The sequence below is a fragment of the Boleophthalmus pectinirostris genome, unplaced genomic scaffold, assembly GCF_026225935.1.
Source record: "Boleophthalmus pectinirostris isolate CB_2022bp ecotype Guang Dong unplaced genomic scaffold, ASM2622593v1 HiC_scaffold_11, whole genome shotgun sequence".
Lineage (NCBI taxonomy): Eukaryota > Metazoa > Chordata > Actinopteri > Gobiiformes > Gobiidae > Boleophthalmus > Boleophthalmus pectinirostris.
This window is the reverse complement of record NW_026570994.1, coordinates 18,220,131-18,247,951: the sequence shown is the minus strand read 5'-3', so window position 1 is coordinate 18,247,951 and position 27,821 is coordinate 18,220,131. Positions and strand designations below refer to the sequence as shown.

General features: G+C 37.3%; 1 protein-coding gene across 3 annotated transcripts in view; it reads left to right on the top strand.

Annotated features, from left to right (window-relative positions):
- runx1 (RUNX family transcription factor 1) overlaps positions 1-27,821 on the top strand; it is an 84,562-nt gene that overhangs the window by 29,843 nt on the left and 26,898 nt on the right. For 2 of the 3 annotated variants that reach the window (XM_020920797.2, XM_055166481.1), the window contains exons 2-4: positions 14,954-15,105; positions 16,449-16,559; positions 21,093-21,249. In XM_020920797.2, the coding sequence (XP_020776456.2) occupies positions 14,954-15,105; positions 16,449-16,559; positions 21,093-21,249 (420 nt within the window). Of the gene's footprint in view, positions 1-8,737; positions 9,148-14,953; positions 15,106-16,448; positions 16,560-21,092; positions 21,250-27,821 lie in introns of those variants that run through there. The other variant, XM_055166476.1, reaches the window with a different exon arrangement.

The window sequence follows — 27,821 nt, the reverse complement described above, 5'->3', positions numbered from 1 at the left end:
TCGTCTTTCTCTCCTCTCTCTCTCCTCTCTGGGTGTCACTCGTGTCTCGTCTTTCTCAAACGTCGTCTTGGTTCTGTGGCCTCGTTCTTTTTTCTCTCTGTGGTTCCACCAAAACCGACACAAACCTTCACTTCCTCTGTTCTCGTTCTACACCTACTTTTCTTATTTTTATTTTATATCATTTAAATATTCATTAAAGTCTCATATTTTGTGTCCAGATGTGCAAACTTATATCATGTACATGACCTTTTATAATGAGTATTAGTATTAGTATTAGTATTAGTATTAGTATTATTATTAGTATGAACAGGTAAAAGTACTTCCAATGCAGATTCTGACTTTTACTATAAAGTCGCCCACATAGAACAGAACCATCGTCCCAAACTCATCCCTCTGTTCTTTCTGCCCCCTCTGTTCTTTCTGCCCCTCTGTTCTTTCTGCCCCCTCTGTTCTTTCTGCCCCCTCTGTTCTTTCTGCCCCTCTGTTCTTTCTGCCCCTTCTTTCTGCCCCCTCTGTTCTTTCTGCCCCCTCTGCCCCCTCTGTTCTTTCTGTTCTTTCTGCCCCTCTGTTCTTTCTGCCCCTCTGTTCTTTCTGCCCCCTCTGTTCTTTCTGCCCCCTCTGTTCTTTCTGCCCTCTCTGACCTCTGTGTCCGGGGGCAGGAGCCTGGAGCCCCCCTCAGGCCCTGGGACGTCCTGCCTAAAGGATCGATACTGAGCCCAGACTTAAAACTAAAGCTTTAGAGAGAGAGAGGAGAGAGAAGAGAGAGAGGAGAGAGAGGAGAGGAGGAGAGAGAGAGAGAGAGAGGGAGAGAGAGAGAGAGAGAGAGAGAGAGAGAGAGAGAGAGAGAGAGAGAGAGAGAGAGAGAGAGAGAGAGAGAGGAGAGAGGAGAGAGAGAGAGGAGAGAGAGAGAGAGAGAGAGAGAGAGAGAGAGAGAGAGGAGAGAGAGAGAGAGAGAGAGAGACTAGAGGAGACAGAGGAGTGAGAGGAGAGAGAGGAGGGAGAAGAAAGAGAAAAGGGAGAGGAGAGAAGGAGAGAGAGGAGACAGAGGAGGGAGAGAGAGGGGGGAGAGGAGAGAGAGGAGAGGAGGGAGAAGGAGGTAGAAGAGAGGAGAGAGAGGAGACAAAGGAGACAGAGGAGGGAGAGGAGAGAGAGAGAGAGAGAGAGAGAGAGAGAGAGAGAGAGAGGAGAGAGGAGGGAGAAGAGACAGAGGAGAGAGAAGAGAGAGAGGAGAGAAGGAGAGAGAAGGAGAGAGTAGGGAGAGAAGAAAGAGAAAAGGGAGAGAAGAAGGAAGAGAGAAAGGAGAGAGGAGGGAGAGAGAGAGAAGGGAGAGAGGAGAGAAAAAAGGGAGAGAAGAGAAGGAGAAAGAGGAGAGAGAAGGAGGGAGATGAGGGAAAGGAGAGAGAAGGAAGAGAAAAGGGAGAGAAGAGAAGGAGGAAGAGGAGAAAGAGGAGAGAGAAGGAGGAGATGAGGGAAAGGAGAGAGAGCAGCGACACAGTTCCCCAGTCACATAAGTTAGTGGATGTTTTTATTGTTCTGAAGAATCCAAAAACTTTTCTTTTTTTTTTTTTTTCTCTCTCTCCACAAACCTGCCTCTTATTTCCCTGGATGACTGCACCTCCTGCATGTTTCTGTGGAAAAGTTCTTTTAGCTCTAATCTTTGACAGTATAAAGTGTCTACCTCCACGGAGAAAGTTACGACGTCTGGTTTTATCTTTCTGTTTCCATGAGAAATCCAGAAAGTTACACAGTTTAATCACTTTAAGTTTGAGACTGAGGGAGCTGAGATTGTACAAACACATCCTACAGACAGGTAATGTCACCGTCACAGGTCAGATCTGTGGAGAGGCGACTCCGCTCACGTTGGTTTTCAAGGTAGTTTTGAGCAATAAACAAAATTACAATAAATGCAAAAATCCGTGTGTCATTCATTCATTTGTTTTTCAAAATAAAACCAAAAATAAGAAAACGAAAAAACAACTATTTTCTTTATTATTTGTTTCCAAAACCAAAATGAGAAAAAAATAAAATAAAATGGACGAAAGTTTCTTTTTTTCAGTTTTTGATTTTGTGTTATAATGAAGTGAATAATGGAAAAAAAACAGATAACGGCCGATTCCTATTTCTTAAACTGTGACGCTGGACTTTTCCGCCTCAAAACGGGACGAAATCAGGTCTAAACCGGTCTCAGTCCTGGTCTCAGTCTCAGTCTGGTCCCAGTCTCAGTCCTGGTCTGCTCCTGGTCTGGTCCCAGTCTCAGTCTCTCCCGGTCTGGTCTCCTGGTCTCAGTCTGTCTCAGTCCTGGTCTGCTCCCGATCTGGCCCTGGTCTCAGTCCTAAACCAATCCTAAACCAGGACTAGACTGAACCAGGAGTGTCGAGATGGGCCCGAAGGTGCGCCTGCGTAGGGTGTTGGGTGATCAGGAAACCGGGACCAGACTGGGACTGAGACCAGGACTGAGACCAGGACTGAGACCGGTTTAGACCTGTTTTAGTCCTGGTTCAGTCCGGCATCGAGTCACAGAAACGGGAATCGGCCATTATCCTTTTTTTTTTTTTTTTTTTTCAATTTTGGTTTTTGACACAGATAATGAAGAAAATTGTTGTTTGTCTTTTCTTTTTGTTATTTTCGGTTTTATTTTGAAAAACGAATGAACGAACGACACACGGATTTGCAAACTCCATCGCTTTAATGCCGCACTGTGGAACATTCATGACGCCTTCAACAGAATCCAACTTCTCACGAACATCTTCGCGACGTTTTCCTCGCACAAACTCGTCTCGTCTCGATGAAGATGAGGAGTACGTTTAATCGTGATGAATAAGTAACTCGCAGCTCTCCGCCAGAAAAGTTCCACGGAGCAGCTTTAGACGTCCAAACCCGTCATTACTCTCTCCGCGCCCGTGTCAGACTTTTCTCTTGCACTTAAACAAACTCGTGTTGTCGTGACGGAGACGAAGGAGATGAAGATGATTTTTGATCCGGGCGCGGGGATGGCCCGGGGGCAGAGAGAGCGCCTGTCCCCCAGGGCGAGGCCTTCTCCGTCGGGCACTTTCTTCAAGCTTCACTGGGCCCTCTCCCCTCACTCCCCGGGATTAACGCGCAGAGACCGGGAGACGGGCCGGGGCGTGTATAAAAGCCTTCCCAAAACATCGTCCGGATTTAGACTCGGATCGGATTTGGGTTTGGTGGGAAAACGGCAGAAAGTTTACCCAGGATTGAGGCATGAATCCTGGGCAGTTCTCCGGACACGCGCCCCTCTCCTGGGCCATGTACCTGATGAGGAAAAACAGGAATGGAAACTCAATTTTTGGTACGTTTATTATAATTAAAGATATATTTTTTTACTTTATTTAGTTTATTTATGGTTGGATCAGACACGGCGCGTTCAAATCTCTTCATATCATCGTCTTTTTCTTCATAAATCTCAGTTTTTAAGAAATATTTGTACTATTTCTTGCATTTTTAAGTTTAAGTTTAAAGTTTTAGAACTCACTTTTCTCTTTATATTTCTAATCAATCATTACCAAACATGTTATTAACTAATCTTCATTTTTTTGTATTATATCTTTGATCAGTTTTACCAAGAAAACACCAAATTTGGATAAAGAATTAATCATTTTTCTTTCAAAAATTTTAGAATAGTAGCGACAAAATTTGTTCAGTGCATTCGTCTGCAAAATTCTGAAGATTATGCGAAATTTCAGTGAATTTATTAAAAATTTTTCATTCTAAGTTTCATCTTACATTGTTATTTTATATTGCCCAATTATTTTCTCGAGTCACTCATCATTCTCTTCTTCTGCTAATTGAAAAACTAAATGTTCATCTGTATTTATTTTTTTTTTTAGTTTTAGCAAAATTTATCAAATTTGCTAAATTTTCATTCCAAATTTCAGCTTTTATTTTTATTAATTTTTTTTATCACAAACTACTAAATCCAAGTCGTTCATTTTATTATGTATGTTAAATTTTATCATTTTGTGTCAAAAATTGCTCTGTACAGCAGCAAAATTCAGAAGATTTTGCCAAAAATTTAATAATTATCCTTCAAACGTTTAAAATTTCAAGTCACAAACCATTAAACCCAAGTCATTCTTCATTTTCATGCGCTAATTCATCTATTAGTGATTCCAAACATGTCTCTATAAATGAGAAAAATTCTGAATATTTTGCAAAATTTTAAACTTGCGAAAACCTTTAATTTCATTTCATCTTGAATTGTGATTTTACCCCATATTGTCCCATCTTTTTCTTACCTTTCTATCCTCGGCTCCCAAACCACTAAACCCAACTCACTCTTTATTCTCTTAGTGATGCCGTAAAAGATTATGCAAAAGTTGAAACAATTTTGTACACAATTTTCATAATTAATTTCATCTTGAAGTTACTGTTTTTGTTTTGTGTTTTTGTTGTTGTATTTTACGCATATTGTTCTTCTTCTTCTTCTTGCGTCCTCATTTCCCAAACCACTAAACCCAAGTCACTCTTCTGCTCATTAAAATGATAGATAGATAGATAGATAGATAGATAGATAGATAGATAGATAGATAGATAGATAGATAGATAGATAGACGAATCTGCAAATTGTGAAGTTTAGACAAAATTTGAAACAATTTTATAAAAATTTCAAATTGTTTGTTTGTTTTGTTTTGTTTTGTTGGTTTGTTTTTTACCACATATTGTTCCATCTTTTTCTTACATCTTTGTCTCCCAAACTTTTCTTCTGCTAATTAAAATATTGCAAATTCTCAAGGTGCATTTTTTAAAATCATCTTAGAATTAGCTTTTTTTAATCCTTTTTTGTTGTTTTACCTTTTTGCGTTCTCGTCTCTCAAAGCCACTAAACCCAAATCATTCTTCATTCTCTTCTAACTAAAATATGATATATTTTGCTTAATCTGCAAAGTTCTGAAGATCTGACAAAATTTGAATCAATTTCGTACAAAATTTTCCTTTTAAATTTCAACCTGTATTGTTTATTTGTTTGTTTTTGAACCTTATATTGTTCCATCTTTTTCTTATATCCTCGTCCTCTCGAACTCATTTCAATCTGCAAATTGTGAAATTTATGCTTTTTTTTTTTTATTACCCAAGAAATTGCAATTTTACTCAAACACTGTTTTATCTTTTTGCATTCTCATTTCTCAAAGCCACTAAACACAGATCATTTTTCATTCTAACTAAACAAAAATATTTTGACTAATCTGCAAAATTCTGAAGATTAGACAAAATTTTACAAACTTTAGTACAAAATTTTCCTTCTAAATTTCAACTCATATTGTTTTTTTGGCTGTTTTTTTTTATCCCATTTATCTTTTTCTTACATCCTCCTCTCCCAAATTCTTCTTTCTGCCAATTAAAAATATTGCAAATTCTCAAGATTATGCAAAATAAAAAAAATTTAAAAATTAAAAATCATCCAAGAATTTGCTTTTTTTCCCTCTTCTTTTTGCATTCTCATCTTTCAAAGCCACTAAACCCAAATCATTCTTCATTCTCTTTTTATTAAAATATGATAAAATAGTTTGCCTAATCTGAAAAATTCTGAAGATTAGGCAAAATTTGAAATGATTTACTCCAAAATTTTCATTCCAAATTTCATTTTGAATTCCCAGTTTCTATATTTTACCCATATCTTTGCATCTTTTTGCCACAAACCACAAAGCGGCACTTAAAGACACCGACCCGCCGCGTTTGAGTCGAGTCACAGAGACCTGCCGATCGCGCTCGCTCCATAATATTGATAACTGATCGAGGGCATTGATTTCCGATCGGGTGACATCACGGGAGCGGCTCCGGTTTCCGATGCGGAGAGGAGGAAAGCTGCCCAAGCGAAATACTACTCCTCCTCCTCCTCTTCTCTCTCTCTCCGTCTCTGTCGTCGCTCCATCGCTCTGTGCACGAGTCCTTCAGGGACGTTTTCATCTTTATCGAACATTTTTGAATCGGTTTTGCCTTTTTTTATTGCCGCACGTTTCAGATTTCGTGCGGTATTGTTTAGTAATTCTAATGTGAGTGAAATGATCTGGGTTTTTTGTGCATTTTTTAACATCATCTCTATTTAAAGCGTCTTCATCTTCCAAATTATTAAAGCCCAATCTGCAAAATTCTCAAGATTCCGCAAAAATTTTGAACAATTTTCTTCCAAATTTTCATACTTAATTTCATCTTTACCCATATTTTCTTGGATCTTCATCTCTCAAAACAATAAAAGTACCTTCTTCATTCTCTTCTGCTTTAAAATATAAATGTTATATGTATAAATCTGCCAAATTATGAAGATTATGCACAATTTTTTAACAATTTACTTCCAAATTTTCATACTTAACTTCATCTTTACCCATTTTTTCTAACATCCTCATCTCTCAAACCAATAAACAGACCTTCTTCATTCTCTGTGCTAATTAAAATATAACAAATACTGATTCCTGTATATAAATCTGCCAAATTATGAAGATTATCCAACATTTTAAAACAGTTACACTAGAATTTTTGCTAAATTTAAACTTCTATTGCTTTTTTTTACTCTATATTGTTACATCTTTTTTCTGCAACTTCATCTCCTAAACCACAAAACCTCTGTTAAAGCCAAACTATTAAAGCCCAATTGGAAAAATTTCTGGAGAATATGCAAAATTTTAAACAATTTACTTCCAGATTTTCAAACTTAATTTCATCTTTACCCATATTTTCTAAATAAACAGACCTTCTTCATTCTCTTTTGCTTTAAAATATAAATGTTTTATGTATAAATCTGCAAAATTTTGAAGATTATGCAACATCTTAAAACAATTACACAAGATTTTTTTCAAAATTTCATCTTTTTACTCAATATTTTTCAGTCCTATTCTTTAATCTTCATTTCCTAAACCGCAAAACCTCTTTGTGTGAGCTCTATTTTCAACATTATTGAACATTTTTGAATCAGTTTTGCAAAATTTCAACCTTGTATTGTCTTTTTTACTCTATATTGTTCAATCTTTTTCTTTAATCTTCGTCTCCTAAAGCACAAAACCTCCGTATATGAGTCCTATAAGGTCATTTTTATCATTATTGAATGTTTTTTTAATTGGTTTTGTGTGTTTTATTGTGATTCTAATGCAGATTTTATGTGGTTGGATAAATATATAAACATTTGTGTTTTTTCTTTTGGATATTTCCATTTAAAATACCAAATATTTGATAGAGAACACTGACTGCTCTTCTTCTGCATCTCTCCATCTCTGTATCTGAGTCCTACAGGGTCATTTTCATCTTTATCTAACATTTTTGTGTGTTTTTATTGCTAGATGAGTTTCAGATTACATAACATTTCTTCTTTTTCTAGAGTACGGTATTGTGTAACGATCAGTTTAAACTCTTGTGGTTTTTCCTTTTGGATATTTCAATTTAAAACACCAAATAATTGATACAGAATACTGACTCCTCTTCTTCTTCTTCTTCTGTGTAACTGGGTCTTAAAGGGCCATTTTCATCTTTATCGAACATTTCTGAATCGATTTTGCCTGTTTTTATTGCCATAGGTTTCAAATTACATCACATTTCTTCTTCTTTTGCTGATTTTGTGTGGTTGGATAAATATAAAAAGACTTATATGTAAATCAACAGACCTGGTCACAAATGTAAAATGTTGAGTTTTGACATTTTGGGTTTTTTTTTGGGGGGGGTATTTCTTCTTTAAAATACCAAATATTTGATACCGATACCGAACAACAGCTGATTTTATATATTTTAATAAAACGCTATTAAAGATTTGCTAATTAATAAAAACTAGTTACAATTTCAGGTTTAAAACTGCATTAATTTTATCAACAAATCAGCCTTTAGTAATGTATGTAAGTATGACAGGCCTATGTTTTTGGTCCATTATTGTAAATTCGTAACATCATATGGCATTTTAAGTTCTTATTTTATCAAGACGAAGATATAAAAACGCTTTAAATGTAGTCTTATAATTGTAAAAAAAAAAATGTAAAACGATGTATTATTGCACTTAAAATATTCCAAGAGCAGATTTTCATAACAATTTCAACTTGAAATCCTAAAAATATCCGTCCGTGTTGCGTTTAAGTTGATTAATAACATTGTACACTCGAGTATTTTGTAAGTTTTGTGCGTTTTAGTCGTAGTATTTATATTAGAAAGTACAGTATCCACGTTTTTGCTCAAATTGCTCAGATGTTTTGAGTCTTTTTGGGCCTTTGCTGCGTCTGTGAATCAGGCCCTTACTGCCCCCTATTGGCCAAACATGGAATTTAGTCTTTCACTTTCAGATCTGCATACTTTCACATGCACTGGTGTTTTAATATTACGGATTTATTGTCGCGTTTAAAAAAAAGATCGACGCTTTCTTTTTTATTATTAAAGAAACTGCATCTTCAAACGAGTATTAAAAGTACGCGGTATGGGCTCAAAACTCGATTCCAAAATGTATTTATGAAAGTAGATGTAAGCTTTACGACTAAAATTTCTCAGATTGTTCTTCTAATTTGAGATTTACCCCGAATTTATTTCAAAACAACTCAAAAAATTGCAGATTACTGGCGTGGTCGTCTCTGCAGACAGCTTGGAACCTCTGTCTCCCGTTCTCCGCTAAGCCCCGCCCCCTTCTCGCACGGACCTGCCCCTGATTGGTCCCTCCCTCGGTCCTGTCACTTTTTTCTCAGCGCTCCGATTGGCTGAGCTGGGCTGGATGACACGCGAATGCAAAACAGTACCGGTAAAAGGCTGTCCCTGTCACACGCTATTTGGATTAGACGCGAGAGAAGCACCGAGCGGCCACTTCTGCTTATATCCCTGCTTTATTTACGCAAATTCTGGCTTGAAAGTTGCATTGAAGTCATTTTTCGAGTGTTTTGAACTGTTTCGTGGCTGTTTACCGTGATTTTTCCCCCCTATTTGGACTTATAAGGAAACTAAACCAAAGCGCAAAGGATATTTTTGTGGTGCGTAAAAGTGATCGTGGACCGCCGCAGCATCTTCGTAAAGCGATATTACGGGACATACAAGCGGGGCGACGTGCGAGGAGACGCTCGGACGCCAAAAGGAACACATTACGTGACTTTTAAGCGGCGCGAGACCGACGGAGGTTGACGTGGAGTGAACGTTATTACGCACAAATGGTGTTTCTGTGGGACTCGAAATACGGTACTAAATCTTATTGTTAATTTCGACATTTTTTTTGCAGCTTTTTGACATTTAATAACTTTAATCTGGTAAAACAACTGAAAAATAAAGGAGTGGTTTACAAACGATAACACCAAATAAGGCACTAAATGAGACGTCCGCTTTTTACGCACGGATTAACGCTAATTTAACGCGCATCCCGAGCCTCTTTTCAAATGAATGAGTTAAACTTTGAATGATTTTGGTTTGAAAACAAAACTAAACAAACATTTTTAACAGAATGAAACTATAAAAGCGTGTAATTATGTAAAAATTTAAGTAAAACACACGTTAAATCTAACATATTTTGCATTTTAACTATGGTTATGGAAACGTTCTTAACCAAAAATAACTAGCTCAAACATGACTTTTATAAGGATTTTAGGTTTCAGATTAAATAAACTCATCGTAGGATATTATAAATTACAAATATTAAAGTGATTTACTGTAGAATTATGTATTACTGAGGAAAATATTTACATTTTTGAACCTGATATTTTCAAATCTGCTGTAATAAAAGCTACAGAGTGCCTTGGATTTTTGTCATTTTTTAATATTTAACATCAAATTTCCGCTACAGGATTTACCCAAAATACAAAACTGCTTTCTATTTTCAAATCTGTGTTTAAATTTCATGTAGATTTTGAAATAATTTGACAAAATCAGCTTGCACAGAGCGCTCTCGGCTTCGGTCGGCGGATACAGTTTCAACAGACATGACTTCATCTTATTGAAACAAAGGAGACAGTAGTTATTATATTACTTGATTAATTTAATATTTTTTACATTTTATTTTCAGTTTGCGTTTTCGGCTGAGTGACTTTCGTGTAAGCAATTATTAAAAAGCTGTTAATGGATCTGTAATTGCAGTAGTAGCAGTAGTAGTAGTAGCAGTAGTAGTAGTTATTTTTGTATATATTTAGACATGGTAAGTTGTCTAAACATTTTTTAATAACTTGATATATAGGGAGAAAACAGGTAATAAAGCTTAAACAGTAATAGTAATAGCAGTAGTAGTAGTAATAGTAGTAGTAGTATTTCTAGCAGTAGCTGTAGTAGTAGTACTGTAGTATTTCTTTACGCATACATATATATTTGTGTGTTGGTGCATTGAAATGTTGCATGGTACGTTGTCAATTGTTTGTAACTTGGTATTAAAAAGCACAAATCTGTAATTGCAGTAGTAGTAGTAGTAGTAGTAGTAGTAGTAGTAGTAGTAGTAGTAGTATTTCTAGTAGTAATACTAGTACTGTAGTAGTTATTTCTGCATATATATTTGTGCGTTGAAATGTTGCGTCTAAGAAATTGTTTGTAACTTGGTATTAAAAGCAGGTAATAAATTTGTAATTGCAGTAGTAGTAGAAGTAGTACTAGCAGTAGTATCTCTAGCAGTGGTAGTAGTAGTAATAGTACTGTAGTATTTCTTTGTGCATATGTATATATATTTATGTGTTGGTACACTGAAATGTTGCGTGGTAGGTTCTCTAAAAAACTGTAATTTGGTATTAAAAAGCATTTCATATATCTGTAATTGCAGTAGTAGTAATAGTAGTAGTAGTAGTAGTAGTAGTAGTAGTACTTCTTTGCACATATATATTTGTGTGTTGGTACATTGAAATATTGCGTGGCAGGTTGTCTAAGAAATGTTTGTAACATTTTTTTTTTTTTAAAAGGGATTAAAAAGCCATTAATAAATCTGTAATTGTAGTAGTAGTAGTAGTGGTAGTAGTATTTCTAGTACTAGTAGTAGTACTGTAGTAGTTATTTGCGTATATATATTTGTGTGTTGGTGCGGTGAAATGTTGTCGTCCAAGAAATTCTTTGTAACTTGGTATTAAAAAGCAGTTAATACATCTATAATTGCAGTAGTAGTAGTACTAGTAGCAGTAGTAGTAGTATTTCTAGTAGTAGTAGTAGTAGTAGTAGTAGTAGCAGTACTGTAGTAGTACTGTATTTATATATTTGTGTGTTGGCACATTGAAATATTGCGTGGCAGGTTGTCTAAGTCTAAATTATTAATAACTTGGTATTAAAAAGTAGTCAATAAATCTATAATTGCAGTACTAGTCATGGTAGTAGCAGTAGTACTTCTTAGTAGTAGTAGTAGTTCTTTGCATATATATATATATTTGTATGTCGGTGTATTGAAATATTACATTGTAAGTTGTCTAAGCAATTGTTAGTAACTTGGTATAGAGGATTAAATCAATTAACAAAACTCTAATAGTAGTAGTAGTAGTAGTAGTAGTAGTAGTAGTCCTTTGCGTGTATATATTTGTATGTTGACGTATTGAAATGTTACATGGTAAGTTCTCAAAGTAGTAGTAGTAGTAGTAGTTTTGCATATATATTTGTATATTTAATGCGTGGTAATTTGTGTAAGTAATTGGTTACCTGGTATATAGGAATAAAGCAGATAATGTAGTAGTAGTAGTAGGAGTAGTAGTAGTAGTAGCAGTAGTAGTAGTAGTAGTGTATATAGTAGTTGTCTAAGTAATTCTTGGTCACTGTGTATTGGTGATAAATCCAGTAATAAAGCTTTATCGCCGTCGTCATGGCAGCCGTAGCGGTAGTTGCCTGTATTTGTTTATTGGTCAAGACTTTAAGTGTTGAAATTGCGCTGCGGTGGCCCAAACCTCTACTTCCTGATTTTGTGGTTTGGTTTGTGAAAAGTGGGCGGGATTTCAGATCAAAACTTCCTCAAAAACCACTGGTCAGGTTTTGGTTTGACTGTGGTCAGACTGTGGCTTGTGACCAATATAAAGATCAGATTGTTATTGTGGAGATATATAAAGACTACATTTCCCATGAGCCTCTATGGCACCAATAAGGAAATACATACACATGACTTATTATATTCATATTTTTACACATGTAGGATGATATTACAGGCTAATATAACTTTAAATACTCACTGTTTTCTTATTTTAGTGTTTCTTGCGCCGTCTACATGTGCAATACTTTGATTTCGACTTTAAATAAGAAAATTTAAAACGTAAACAAAGCTTTTTATACACGTTTAATATCAAATTGTGCGCAACAAAATGGCTGTCAGTATTACAGTTTACAGTTATTCTATTGAGAATTTGTGTTTCAATCTTGCCGAGATGTTTGGATTAAATAGTTTTACGTAATAATTTTGAAATCGCAAGTTTAAATTCTTATAAATCCAATTTTGTAGTTTTTTTTGTGATATTATAGGTAAACAAACAAGTATTTTTTCATTTCATTGACACAAAAACTGTGCAACGTAAACCAGAATATGTCTTTTATATCATATTATAAGCTTTAAGAAGAATATATAGTGATTTTTGTTTAATTTCGTCATTTAAAATCAGTGTTTATATCTTGAATCTTTCTAATCGGACTATACGGAAAACTGGCTTCACTCAAATTATTCACATATTATAAAAAAAAACTAAAAAAACGAAGATATAATGAAGGTAAATGTTACAAATCAGAGAATAAAATGTAAATAAATCAGGTTTTAAAGTCTGTTTTTGTTATTTGAGGTTGATTTAATGACACATTTAATGATTTAAGGCGGTATTTGCCTTTTTATTATTATTATAAGTTATGACAATACTGTATATAGTGATTTTTGTTTAATTTATTCATTTAAAGTCAGGTTTTATAGCTTGAATCTTTCTAATCGTACTATACGGAAAGCTGACTTCACTTAAAAGAGTCACGTATTATAAAAAAACATAGATATATCAAAGGAAAAAGCTACAAATAAGAAAATAAATTGTAAAAAAAAACAAAAAAAAAAAACAGGTTTTAAAGTCTGTTTTTGTGATTTAAGGTTGCGTTAATGACCCCATGCGATAGTATTTGTCTAATTATTATTATTATAAGACATTAGAATACTGTATATAGTGATTTTTGTTTAATTTCATTGTTTAAAATCAGAATTTCTACTTTGAATTTTGCATCTTTGACTATACGGAAAACTGACTTCACTCAAATGATTCACATATTATAAAAACATATACATATAATGAAGGAAAACGTTACAAATAAGAAAATAAAATGTAAATAAATTAGGTTTTAAAGTCTGTTTTTGTGATTTGAGGTTGATTTAATGATTCTATGCGCTGGGATTTCACTGTTTATTATTATTATAAGACATGAGAATACTGTATATAGTGATTTTTGTTTAATTTCATTGTTTAAAATCTGAATTTCTACTTTGAATTTTGCATCTTTGACTATACGGAAAACTGACTTCACTCAAATGATTCACATATTATAAAAACATATACATATAATGAAGGAAAACGTTACAAATAAGAAAATAAAATGTAAATAAATCAGGTTTTAAAGTCTGTTTTTGTGATTTGAGGTTGCACTTTGAGGTTACACATGTCTTATCAGACATGAGGATACTATGATACAGTGATTTTTGCTTTAATTTCGTCATTTAAAATCAGAATTTCTACTTTGAATCTTGCTTATTTTTGACTCTACGGAAAATCGGCTTCACTCAAATTACTAACACACTTTGTAAAAACAGACTGACTAAAAAAGTTGCATTTCAGAAAATAAAAAGTAAAAAAAAAGTCAGGTTTTAAAGTCTGTTTTTGTGATTTGAGGTTGCACTGATGACTCTGTGTGCTGGTATTTGCCTTTGACTCTGAGTGGGACATGTGTCATGCACTTCTTGTAATCCATTACCAAATAAAAATGAGCGTTTTTCTCCATAAAGAATGAGCAAGCGTCTCCAAATATGTACAAAAACACTGGTCCTCGGAGGAAAAAATTAAAAAAATACGTGTACTTTTGTATTTCTCTGTTTTAAATTTCACACAGTAAAGATTGCATCATGTTTTATCGGTAACTGTAATTTACTGCTGTGTTCATCTGTACACGCCACAGCAAAACTGGGACTAAACCAGGACTAAACCGGGATTTAACCAGTTCTACATCAGAACTAAAAAGGGGTAAATTTAGAACTAACCAAGGATTAAACCAGGACTAAACCAAGACTAAACCGGGATTTAACCAGTTCTATATCAGAACTAAAAAGGGGTAAATTTAGAACTAACCAAGGATTAAACCAGGACTAAACCAGTACTAAACCGGGATTAAATCTGGACTAAATCAGCTCTAAACCAGGACTAAACCAGGACTAAATCAGGATTAAACAAGTACTAAATTAGGACTAAACCAGAACTAAACCAAGACTAAACTACGACTAAACCAGGACTAAACCAAGACTTAACCAGCACTAAACCAGGACTAAACCAGGACTAAACCAAGACTAAACCAGGACTAAATAAACCAGGACTAAATCAGGACTAAATCAGGACTAAACCAGCACAAAACTAGAGCTAAACTAGGACTAAATTGGGACTAAACCAGGACTAAACCAGGACTAAGTAGGAGTGCAGCTGGTATTATATATTGACATTATTATTGTTTATTTCGTTTTATATGAATCATTATTTTAATCGTACAAAATACTCTCAACTGTTTTGTGGATTACATTTTGATGTGATACACACATCCCTTCGAAAAGGAGATTTTATTACATTTTTATATTAATTATTGAATATTTTATTTGTAATTTAACGTTTGTCCACATAATTCTAGATTTAATACTCATCAAATGTTGCATGTAGTTTTATCGCAGTTAATTTTTTAAAGATTCAAGCAAAAATATTTACTCTGCTGGATAATTTCGTGTACATTTTACAACTATTACTACTGCTACTACTGTTACTACTAGTATTTGAAGTATTTTGTGTGTAAATGTAATAGTTGTTGTGTGTGTTTGTTGGTCCAGACCCAGCCCCCGGGCGCCGCTACACTCCCCCCTCCACGACGCTCTCCTCTGGGGGAAAGATGACTGAAGCTCTGCCTCTGGGAGCTCAGGAGCCTGGAGGAGGAAACGCTCAAGTGTCCAAGTACAGTATGAGCGGCCGAGGAGTACTACAGGTCAGAATACTACTGAAGTACTGCTGTTACTACTACTGTGACTATGTCCACTACCACTACGACTACTACTACTACTGCTAGAACTACTGCTACGATATATATTGCTTTACTCTCTGACAGTATGGCTACTACTACGACTTTAACTATTTCTGCAGCAGCTAGTACTACTACTAATACTACTACTACTACTACTACTACTACTGCTACTTCTGGTACTACTACTGTTACTACTGCTTGAACTACTGCTACTATTATATTACTTTAATTTTTGACACTACTTTAGCTATGTAACTGCTAATACTACTGCAACTACTACTAATACTACTACTACTACTGCTACTACTACTATTACTACTGCTAGAACTACTGCTACTATTATATTACTTTACTTTTTGACAGAATAGCTACTACTACTACTGTTTTAGCTATTTCTGCAGCAACTAGTACTACTACTACTACTACTACTACTACTACTACTACTACTATTACTACTGCTACTACTTCTGGTACTACTACTACTGTTACTACTGCTAGAACTACTGCTACTATTATATTATTTTACATTCTGACAGTACGACTAACACTACTTTAGCTATGTAACTACTACAGTAGTACTACAGTAACTACTACTACTACTACTACTATCACTGCTATTATTACTATTACTACTACTACGACTACTACTACTACTGCTACTATTGTATTACTTTACACTATGACAGTACGACTACAACTACTTTAGCTATTTCTACAGCAACTACTACTATTACTACTACTACTACTACTACTACTACTAGTACTACTACAACAGCTACCACAACTACTTCAACTGCTGCTGCACCTACTACTACTACTAGTGCTACAACTAATACTACTACTATACTACTACTACTACTACGACTACTACTACGATTACTTCTACTACTACGACTATGACTACTACTACGACTACTACTACTACTGCTGTTAGAACTACTGTGATTGCCAATTTGTCTACTTCCATTACTAAACAGTCTGACAATATGACTGTACCACTACTTTTACTATGACTACAACTACTACAACTGCTACTATTACTACACATTCTGATACTACTGCTACTACTACTACTTTTACTATTACTACTACAGCTGCAGCTACTACTACTACTACAAAATATGTACTTTCGATATTGATCTTTTAACTGATATAGATATATATAGATTTATGATCATTTCAGTGAAAAACACATTGAGGTGGACTTTAAATTTAGAATTTTGAAGCAACACAAAATAAAACGTTAACTTTAATTATCTATAAATGAAAAATGTAGAATCTAAATATTAGTTTTGTCTTTCGTCCAGGTGATCTCGGACCACTCGGGGGAGCTGGTGAAGACGGACAGCCCGAACTTCCTGTGCTCAGTTCTGCCCACGCACTGGAGGTGTAACAAAACTCTGCCCATCGCCTTCAAGGTCAAAAGCTCAGAAAATATTTGATACGATATTTTTTTTTTTTTTCCAGTGTTCAGACCTTTTAATTTTGCACTTTTTCTTTGTTTTGGTCCTGGTTTGATTCCAATTTAGTCCCGATGCAGACTTTTTTCCGTGCTGTTCTAGCCCTGGCTTAGTTTGGTCCTGTTCTAGTCCTGGTTTAGTCCTGGTTTAGTCTCAGTTTAGTCCAAGTCTAGTCCTGATTTAGTCCTGGTCTAGTCCTGGTCTATCCCTGGTCTGCTCCTGTTTATGTCCTGCTTTTATTCTGGTTTAGTCGCGGTTTAGTCCCGGTTTAGTCCTGGTCTAGTCCTGGTCTAGTCCTGGTTTTAGTCCTAGTCTAGTCCTGGTCTGGTCCTGTTTTTGTCCTGATGAAGACTTGGTTCAGAACTGTTGTAGCCCTGGTTTAGTTTGGTCCTGTTCTAGTCCTGGTTTAGTCCCCGTGTAGGCCAGGTATAGTCCTGATTTAGTCCTGGTCTAGTCCTGGTCTATCCCTGGTCTGCTCCTGTTTATGTCCTGCTTTTATTCTGGTTTAGTTGTGGTTTAGTCCCGGTTTAGTCCTGGTCTAGTCCTGGTTTTAGTCCTAGTCTAGTCCTGGTCTGGTCCTGTTTTAGTTCTGATGCAGACTTGGTTCAGTACTGTTCTAGTCCTGGCTTAGTTTGGTCCTGTTCTAGTCCTGGTTTAGTCCTGGTTTAGTCTCAGTTTAGTCCAAGTCTAGTCCTGGTCCGGTCCTGTTTTTGTCCTGATGTTGGTAGAACTGCTGGTTTAGTTTGGTCTGTTCTAGTCTGAGTCTAGTCTGGTTTTAGTCCTGATTAGTCCTGTCCTGTCTAGTGGTTCTGTTTATGTCCTGCTTTTATTCTGGTTTAGTCTGTTTAGTCCCGGTTTAGTCCTGGTCTAGTCCTGGTTTAGTCCTAGTCTAGCTCTGGTCCGGTCCTGTTTTAGTTCTGACGCAGACTTGGTTCAGTACTAGTTCTTTTAGTCCTGTTCTAGTCCTGGTTTAGTCTCAGTTTAGTCCAAGTCTAGTCCTGGTCCGGTCCTGTTTTTGTCCTGATGAAGACTTGGTTCAGAACTGTTGTAGCCCTGGTTTAGTTTGGTCCTGTTCTAGTCTGAGTCTAGTCCTGGTTTAGTCCCCGTGTAGGCCAGGTATAGTCCTGATTTAGTCCTGGTCTAGGTCTACTGGTCTGCTCCTGTTTATGTCCTTTATTCTGGTTTAGTCCGGTTTAGTCCGGTTTAGTCCTGGTCTAGTCCTGGTTTTAGTCTAGTCTGTCTGGTCTCCTGTTTTAGTTCTGACGCAGACTTGGTTCAGTACTGTTCTAGTCCTGGTTTATTTTGGTCCTGTTCCAGTCCTGGTGTAGTCCCAGTTTAGTCCAGGTATAGTCCTGATTTAGTCCTGGTCTAGTCCTGGTTTAGTCATAGTCTGGTCTGGTCCTGTTTTAGTCCTGGTTTTATTCTGGTTTAGTTGTGGTTTAGTCCCGGTTTAGTCCTGGTCTAGTCCTGGTTTTAGTCCTAGTTAGTTCTGGTTTCTGTTCTAGTTCCAGTCTTGGTTTAGTAGTTCTAGTTGGTTTAGTTGTGTTCCTGTAGTGTTTAGTCCTGGTTAGTCCTGGTTTAGTCTGGTCTTAGTCCTGTTTAGTCCTGTCTGGTCCTGTTTAGTCTCTGGTTAGTAGTCCTGTTTAGTCTGGTTGTCAGTCCTTGGTTGTTTTTCTAGTCCTGGGTTAGTTTAGTTCCTGTTAGTCCAGTGTATAGTTGTTTTAGTCATGGTCTAGTCCTGGTTTATTCCTAGTCTAGTCCTGGTCTGGTCCTGTTTTAGTCCTGACGCAGATTTGGTTTGGTTCTGTTCTAGTCCTGGTCTATTCCTGGTGTAGTCCTGGTTTAGTCATAGTCTAGTCCTGGTCAGGTCTTTGTTTTAGTCCTGCTTTTATTCTGGTTTAGACCCGGTTTAGTCCCAGTCTAGTCCTGGTCTAGTCCAGGTTTAGTCGTGGTCTAGTCTGGTGTAGTGCTAGTCTAGCCCTGGTCTGGTCCTGTTTTAGTCTTGTTTTAGTTCTAGTTTAGTCCTGGTCTATTTCTGGTTTATTTACAGATTTCGCACCACGATTATTTTGGTCAATATTGAAATCACAATTATTCAAACGATATATTTTTTTAATCACTTTGTTATTGATAATTTATGCAAAACTTTCAAACTGAAAATAAATTCAGGCTACAAACATGAACCTTAGAGCAGTTCTGCGACGTTCTTAACATAAAATTAATAAAATAAACTGAAATAAGGCAGAGAAAAACATAAATGTATCCAAAATAAACCATATATCCAGCTGTTCTACAATCTCATACTTAAAAGATAAATTAAATATACTTATTTATCTAAAAAATATCCCAAAATAAACTTTAATTTCTTCAACACGATTATATGAGTTTGGAGATTGTTTTACACATAAATTGAAATCAAAATTCAATTAATTGCACAGCCTTAGTTAGTCTTATATTTTATTATGTCTTATGTTTATTTTGTTATTAATATTTTGGGTTTTCATTCCCTCAAAATTGCAAAAAGTATAAAGAAAACTGCATAAATAAAGAATAGAAATATAGAAAACGCCAGAATGCTCTTTCAGATTTCTACAGAAAAGAGTGATTTCCTGTATTCTGGTGTAGAAGGTGTTAATTTGTAGATTGGACGCTGTATCTGACACTTTCTGTGCACTTTTGAGACCAGATGTAGCTTTTAGCCTCAAATGCATCGATTTATTGAGTTTTGTGCATTAACATCCGCTGACATAAGTGTGTAGGGAGCATTATCAAACTGTGCACAGGCCACAGCTCCCACACTTACACTGACGACTGAGACAGACTCAGAGAACACGGGTTTAGTGAGACGCAGCTCAATGGACAATAATAAAAATAATAATACAATAAAAATAATAAATATAAAATAATAAAAATAATAGAATAGTTTTGATGTTAATGCTTAAGTGTAATTTTCATTTCTAAAATATATATGTCTATAAAAAATGTAATTATTTGATAGTATTTGGATCCAATCCTATCCAAGTTAACATAAATAGTAGTAGTAGTAGTAGTAGTAGTAGTAGGAGTAGGAGTAGGAGTAGTAGTATTAGTAGGAATAGTAGTAGGAGTAGTAGTAGGAGTAGGAGTAGTAGTAGTAGTAGTAGTAGTAGGAGTAGTAGTAGTAGTAGGAATAGTAGTAGGAGTAGTAGTAGGAGTAGGAGTAGTAGTAGTAGTAATAGTAGTAGGAGTAGTAGTAGTAGAGTAGTAGTAGTAGTAGTAGTAGTAGTAGTAGTAGTAGTAGTAGTAGTAGTAGTAGTAGTAGTAGTAGTAGTAGGAGTAGTAGTAGTAGTAGGAGTAGTAGTAGTAGTAGTAGTAGTAGTAGTAGTAGGAGTAGTAGTAGTAGTAGTAGTAGGAGTAGTAGTAGTAGTAGTAGTAGTAGGAGTAGTAGTAGTAGGAGTAGGAGTAGTAGTAGTAGTAGTAGGAGTAGTAGTAGTAGTAGTAGTAGTAGGAGTAGGAGTAGAGTAGTAGTAGTAGTTGTAGTAGTAGCAGTAGTAGTAGGAGCAGGAGTAGGAGTAGTAGTAGGAATAGTAGTAGTAGTAGTAGTAGTAGTAGGAGTATGAGTAGGAGTAGGAGTAGTAGTAGTAGTAGTAGTAGTCGTAGTAGTAGCAGTAGGAGTAGGAGTAGTAGTAGGAGTAGGAGTAGTCGTAGCAGTAGGAGTGGGAGTAGGAGTAGGAGTAGTAGCAGTAGGAGTAGCAGTAGAAGTAGTAGGAGTAGTAGTAGTAGTAGTAGCAGTAGCAGTAGTAGTTGTTGTAGTAGTAGTACGAGTAGGAGTAGAAGTAGAAGTAGTAGGAGTAGTAGTAGTAGTAGTAGCAGTAGCAGTAGGAGTAGCAGTAGAAGTAGAAGTAGTAGGAGTAGTAGTAGTAGTAGTAGTAGCAGTAGCAGTAGTAGTTGTTGTAGTAGTAGTACGAGTAGGAGTAGAAGTAGAAGTAGTAGGAGTAGTAGTAGCAGTAGCAGTAGCAGTAGTAGTAGTTGGAGTAGTAGTACTAGTAGTAGTATTAGTAGTGGTAGTAGTAGTAATAGTCAGAGAAGGATTAAGAGTAGTAGAAGTAATAGTAGTAGTCAGACTAGTATTAGCAGTACTAGTAGCAGCAGCAGTAGTAGTAGAAGAATTAGTAGTAGTAGTACTAGTAGTAGTAGTAGTTGCAGTAGTCGCAGGAGTAATAGTAGTAGTAATAGTAGTAGTAGTTGCAGTAATAGCAGCAGCAGTAGAGTTGTAGTAGAAATAGTAGTAGTTGCAGTAGCAGTAGTAGTAGTCGTAATAATAGTAATAGTAGTTGCAGTAGCAGTAATAGCATCTTTTGTCTCCATGGAGATTTCATTGCTTTGCCAGAATGTTCCACAGTATGAATAAACTATCTCAATATCAAGCAAGTTACAGGTCAGATCTGTGGAGAGGCAAGCCCATCCACAAGTTTGTAATACTTTATAATATCATGAGTATTTCTTTTACAGGTGATCGCGTTAGGAGATATTCCAGACGGGACTTTGGTGACAGTGATGGCGGGAAACGACGAAAACTACTCCGCCGAACTCAGGAACGCTACGGCGGCCATCAAGGGACAAGTGGCACGGTTTAACGATTTGAGATTCGTTGGGCGCAGTGGACGAGGTAATAAAAAAAGTACACGGAGTAGTCATAAAGAAGTTAAGTAGTAAAGGGAGGGTTAATACAAACATTTAAGAACAAAACGACGAGGTTACAGAAAAGGGAGTGACAGTTTTTCAATGCGAAGTCAGTTGGAGCCAGAGTTGACGAAGCAGGAAGTGTGCACGTGCTCACTTCCTGTTACATATACACAGTGTACGGCTCACACATAATATCATAGTTTCAGATCCAGGGGTTTTTGTAGCAACTCAAAGGAAGATCAACTTTTTGATTCTGAAATACACAAATATTTTAATCACCAATGAAAATAAAGTAAGCTTAGTAGTAGTAGTAGTAGCAGTAGTAGTAGTAGTAGTAGTTTTTGTTGTTGTTGTTGTAGTAGTTTATATTTTCAATAGCTGTAGTGTAGTAGTAACCATAACAAGTACTATAGTTGTAGTAGCAACATATAGTTACTACTACACTACTACACTTATACTATACTTATTGTACTTATAGCAGTATTAATAGTAGTAGTAGTAGTAGTAGTAGTAGTAGTACAACTAAGAGATTAAGTCTTTGTCTACTTATAAGATAGTACTTGTATACATTACTTGTAGTAGTAGTAGTAGTAGTAGTAGTAATAGTAGTAGTAGTAGTAGTAGTAGTAGTAGTAGTAGTAATAGTAGTAGTAGAAGTAGTAGTAATAGTAGGAGTAGGAGGAGTAGTAGTAGTAGTAGTAGAACTAAGTGATTAAGTCTTTGTCTGCTTATAAGATAGTACTTGTATACATTGTCAGTTGAATTTTACAGTAGTAGTAGTAGTAGAAGTAGTAGAATTAGTAGCAGTAGTAGTAGTAGTAGTAGTAGTAGTAGCAGCAGCTGTAGTAGTAGTAGTAGCAGTAGTAAGTAAAAGTAAAAGTGATGAATATTATCAGAATCAATAGTACTTACTGGAAATCATTTTAGTTGTTTCAGTTTTAGTAAATGTAGTGTTATCAATTCCCTTTTACAGTAGTAGTAGTAGTAGTAGTAGTAGTAGTAGTAGTAGTAGTAGTAGTAGTAGGACCAGTTGATTAAGTCTTAGAATGTAGTAGAACGAATTGTATCCTACTTATAAGATAGTAATTGTATATATTTGCATTTGCATTTTATAGTAGTAGTAGTAGTAGTAGCAGTAGTAGTAATAGTAGTAGTAGTAATTTGCATCAAACCTTAACTGTTATTCCCTCTCTTAATTAATAAATACTTTGAGTACTTGTACTTCTACTTAATCATTACAGGTACAATGGTGTAAAAGCGGTGTGTCTAATTTGGGGAAGTCCTCATGAATAAAAACTGTATTTGGTTCAGTTACTTCCTTGTACTGCACTGCCGGAGATGTACTGTTAAACTGACTTATGCTAACCGTAGTACTCTAGGCAAATGTGGTACTTATCTATTTAAAGTAGTACACAGTGCCGTGTATTCTCAGGAACACATTAACTAGAGTCATACATGAAAATATAACTGAAGTAGAGTAGAAATGAAGTACAAGTATAAGTTTTACTACCACTACAACTACTACTACTTCTATTACAACTACTACTTCTACTACTACAGTAATTGCTACTTCTATTACTACTATTTCTACTGCTACTACAGCTATTACTACAACTACTACTATGTTTATTACAACTACTACTACTACTACAACTACTTCTACTACTTACTAACTACTACTACAGCTTTTACTACTGCAACTACAACTGCCACTGCTATTGTAACTACTACTTCTACTGTAACTACTTCTTCTACTACAACTCTAACTTCTACTACAACTACTACTTCTACTACTACAGTAATTGCTACTTCTATTACTACTATTTCTACTGCTACTACAACAACTACTACTACTTCTATTACAACTACTTCTGCTACAACTACTTCTACTACTACAACTACAACTACTGCTACAACTACTACTGCTACTGCAACTACTACTGCTACTACAACTACTACTTCTATTACAACTTCTACTACTATAACAACAGCTACTACTACAACTTCTACAACTACTACAACTTTTACTACTACAACTACAACTGCTACTGCTATTATAACTACTACTTCTACTGCAACTACTTTTTCCACTACTACTGCTACTACAGCTACTACTTCTATTACAACTTCTGCTACTACAACTACTACTTTTACTACAACTACTACTTCTACTACAACTCCTACTTCTACTGCAACTTCTGTTATAACTACTACTCCTACTACAACTGCTACTGCTACTACTACAACTTCTACTTCTACTACAACCTCTTCTTCTACAACTACTACTACTACAACAACTTCTACTACTACAATTACTACTTCTACTACTACAACTACTTCTACTACTACTAACACTGCTACTACTACTACTACTACTTCTACTTCTACTACTACAACTACTAATTTTACTACAATTACTACTTCTACTACAACTATTACTACAACGATGCTATCAGTACTAATACCGCTACTACTTCTACTACTACTATTACTTTCTTATTAGTACTCTATAACTTATATTATTACTGCAGTACTACAATGTTTTTAGGTCACATTCTATAGTCAAATATTTACTTTTTTCATTTAAATATTCTTGTAAAATAATATTTCCAGTGACAATAAGAAGTTACTTGCCGAAAGGACTTTGTTACTTCCTGTTTGTACTTTTGTAAACAGTAACAGACGCCATTTTGAATAACATTTAATTCTGCTTCCTGCTTGGATCTGATTGGTCGGTGAAGGTGTGTTGTTTTTGAATGACACAAAACGACATTAACCAGAGGATTAGAAGAGTCTGCGAGCGGTTTAGTGGTTTAGTGGTTTGACAGAAACAGAGAGGGAGAAAGAGAGGGAAGAGGAAGAGAAAGAGAGGTGAGAAAGAGAGATGGAGAGAGGGAGGAAAGAGTGAGAAAGAGAGAGAGTTGTCGATGAACAGTTTAGTGGTTTGTCAGACAGTCAGTGGTTTTAAGAGAAACAGAGGGATGGAGGGAGGAGGGAGAGAGGCGGAAAGAGGAAGAGAGTGAGAGTTAGAGAGGGGGAGGGAGGAGAGAGATAAAGGGAGGGAAGAGGGAGAGAGAGAGAGATGGAGAAGGGGAGGGAGGAGAGGGAGAGAACAGGAGGAAAGAGGGAGAAATATAGAGAGATGAAAGAGATAGAGAGGGGGAGGGTGGAGAGAGAGAAAGAGAGGGAAGAGGGAGTGAGAGAGAGAGAGAGAGAGAGAGAGAGGGAGAGGAGGAGAGGGAGGAGAGAGAGATAGAGGAGGAGAGGGAGGAGAGAGAGAGAGAGAGAGGAGGAGAGAGAGAGAGAGAGGGAGAGGAGAGAGGAGAGAGGAGAGAGAGAGAGAGAGAGAGAGAGAACATTAGAGAGGAGAGGAGAGAGAGAGAGAGAGAGAGAGATAGAGAGGGAGAGGGAGGAGAGAGAGATAGAGAGAGAGGAGAGAGAAAGAGAGAGAGAGAGGAGAGAGAGAGGAGAGAGAGGAGAGGAGGATAGAGAGGGAGAGGAGAGAGAGATAGAGAGGAGAGGGAGGAGAGAGAGAGAGAGAGATAGAGAAGGGAGGAGAGAGAGAGAGAGGAGAGAGAGAGAGAGAGGGAGAGGGAGGAGAGAGAGATAGAGAGGGAGAGGAGAGGAGAGAGAGAGAGAGAAAGAGAGGGAGGAGAGAGAGAGGAGAGAGGAGAGAGGAATAGAGGTAGGAGAGAGAGACAGAGAGAGGGAGAGAGAGAGGTAAAAGAGAGAACTGGGAGAGAAAGAGAGAGGGGGGTGAGAGGAGAGAGAGATAGAGGGAGGGAGAGAGAGAGAGAGAGAGAGAAGGAGAGAGAGGAGAGATAGAAAGAGAGGGAGGAGAGGAGAGAAGATAGAGAAGGAGAGGGAGGAGAGAGAGAGAGAGAGGAGAGGAGGAGAGAGAGAATAGAGTGGAGAAGGAGAGAGAGAGATAGAGAGAGGAAGAGGAGATAGAGAAGGAGAGGGAGGAGAGAGAGATAGAGAGGGAAGGAGAAAAGAGATAGGAGGGAGAGAGAGAGAGGAGAGAAGAAGAGAGAGGAGAGAGAGAAATAGAGTGGTAGGAGAGAGACAGAGAGAGGGAGAGAGAGAGGTGAAAGAGATGAACTGGGGGAGGAAAGAGAGAGGGGGGGTGAGAGGAGAGAGATAAAGGGAGGGAAGAGGGAGAGAGAGGCGATAGAGATAGAAAGAGGGGGAGGGAGGAGAGAGAGAAAGGAAGAGAAGACAGAGAGAGAGAGATAGGTGAGATAGATAGAGAGGGAGGGGGAGGAGAGAGATAGAGAGATGGAGAGAGACAGGGAGGGAAGAGGGAAAAGAGTGATGGAGGGGTTGAGGGAGGAGAGAGAGAACTGGAGATAAGAGGGAGAGAGAGAGAGAGAGAGAGAGAAAGAGATAGAGGGAAAGGGAGGAAGAGGGAGAGAGAGAGGAAACAGAGAGAGATGGAGAGGGGGGAGAGAGAGAGGAGGAGAGAGAGAGAGAGAGAGAAAGGGAGGGAAGAGAGAGAGAGAGAGCTGGAGAGGGGGAGGGAGGAGAGAGAAAGAGAGAGAGTCTATGGGAAGAGTATGTGAGCATTTTAGTGGTTAGTCAGACAGTGGTTTTAAGAGAAAGAGAGAGATGGAGGGACGCAGAAAGAGGAAGAGAGAGGGAGACAGAGAGGGGAAGGGAGGAGAGAGATAAAGGGAGAGAGAGAGAGGAACGAGAGCGATTGAGAAGGGGAGGGAGGAGAGAGAAAGAGGAGAGTCTATGGGAAGTGTCTGTGAGCGTTTTAGTGGTTAGTCAGACAGTGGTTTTAAGAGAAAGAGAGAGAAGAAAGGGAAGTGACAGAGCGAGAGAAGAGGGATGATAGAGGGGGAGAGAGAGAGATGGACGGAGAGGACAGAGAGGAAAGAAAAACAGAGAGACTGAGAGGGAAACGAGAGAAAGTCCGTGATAGGTGTCCAGGAGCAGGTTAGTCGTTATTCAGGTGTTTGTTTTAAGAGAAAGAGAGAGAGAGAGAATGAAGGAGATGGAGAGAGAAAGAGGAAGATAGAGAAACGGAGGGTGAGAGAGAGGAGAGAAGGCGAGAGAAAAAGTGAGAGACAGAAGAGAGGGAGAGGTGGAGAGGGGGAAGGAGAGAACAGAGAGAAGAAGGAAGAAGTTTAGTGGTTAGTCAGACTTTCGTTTACGGAGAAATAGAGAGCGAGAGAGATGCCGGAGAGAGAGAAAGCGAAATAGAGAGGCTGAGAAAGAAGGAGAGAGAGAGAGAGAGAGATAGTGAGTAAGTAAAACGAAGAAAAAGAGAGAAAGAAAGAGTGGAAGATAAAGGTTTAGCAGCACATTGAGAGAGGGAGGAGGGAAAGAGAGAAAAAGAGATGTTTAGTGGCTTTATGGTAAAGAAAGAAAGAGAGAGAGACGGACAGATGGGAGAGAGAGAGAGAAAGACGGGAAAGACAGAAAGAGGAAGAGAGAGGTGAGAGAGAGAGAGAGATGGAGAAGGGGAGGGAGGACAGAGAAAAAGGGAGAGAGAGAGGCGTGAAGAAGAGATAGAAAGGGGGAGAGAGAGAGAGAGAGAAGACAGAGCTGAAGAGGGGGAGGGAGGAGAGAGAAAAGAAAGAGAGAGAGAGTCTATGGGAAGTATCTATGAGCATTTTAGAGGTTTTAAGAGAAAGAGAGAGGGAAGGAGAGAGAGAAAAAGAGGAAGAGAGACAGGGGAGAGAGAGAGAAAGAGGGAGGACAGAGAGAGAAAGTCTTTGGTAGGTTTCTAGGAGCAGTTTAGTCGTTATTAGAGAAAAAGAAAGGGAAAGAGAGAGAGAGAGAGAAAGAAGAAGAGAGCAAAAAGGGGGATAGAGAAGACAAAAAGAAGGAGAGCTGGTGAGAGAGAGAGAGAGAGGGAGGTGAAGAGGACGGAGAGAAGAAGGAAGAAGTTTAGTGGTTAGTCAGACATTGGTTTAAGGAGAAATAGAGAGAGAGATGCCGGAGAGAGAGAGAGAGGGAAGGAGAGGAGAGAGAAAGAGAGAGTGAAAGAGTGAGAGTGGGAGAAGAGAGAGAGAGAGAGAGAGAAGACAGTAGGGACGTCTGTGGGTGGTTTAGTGGTCAGAGTTAAACAGACAGTGGTTTCATTGAAAAAGAAAGAGGGAGGAGAGATGTACGGGGGTAGAGAGAGAGAAAGAGAGAGAGAGAAGAGAGAGTTTAGTGGTTAGTGAGTGGTTTTAGAGAAAGAGATAGAGGAAAGAGAGAGGGAAGGAGAGAGTGGGAGAAGAGTGGAGAGAATGTAGGGGGTAAGAGAGAGAAGAAGAGAGGCTGAGAAAGAAGGAGAGAGAGAGAGAGATAGTGAGTAAGTAAAACAAAGAAAAAAGAGAGAAAGAAAGAGCAGAGAGAGGGAGGAGGGAAAGAGAGAAAAGGAGAAGTTTAGCGGTTTTATGGTAAAGAAAGAAAGCGAGAGAGATGGACAGATGGAAGAAGAGAGAGTGAGAAAGAGGGGAAAGACAGAAAGAGGAAGAGAGAGAGAGAGAGAGAAGACAGTGGTTTCATTGAAAAAGAAAGAGAAGAGAGGAGAGAAGTACAGGGGTAGAGAGAGAGAGA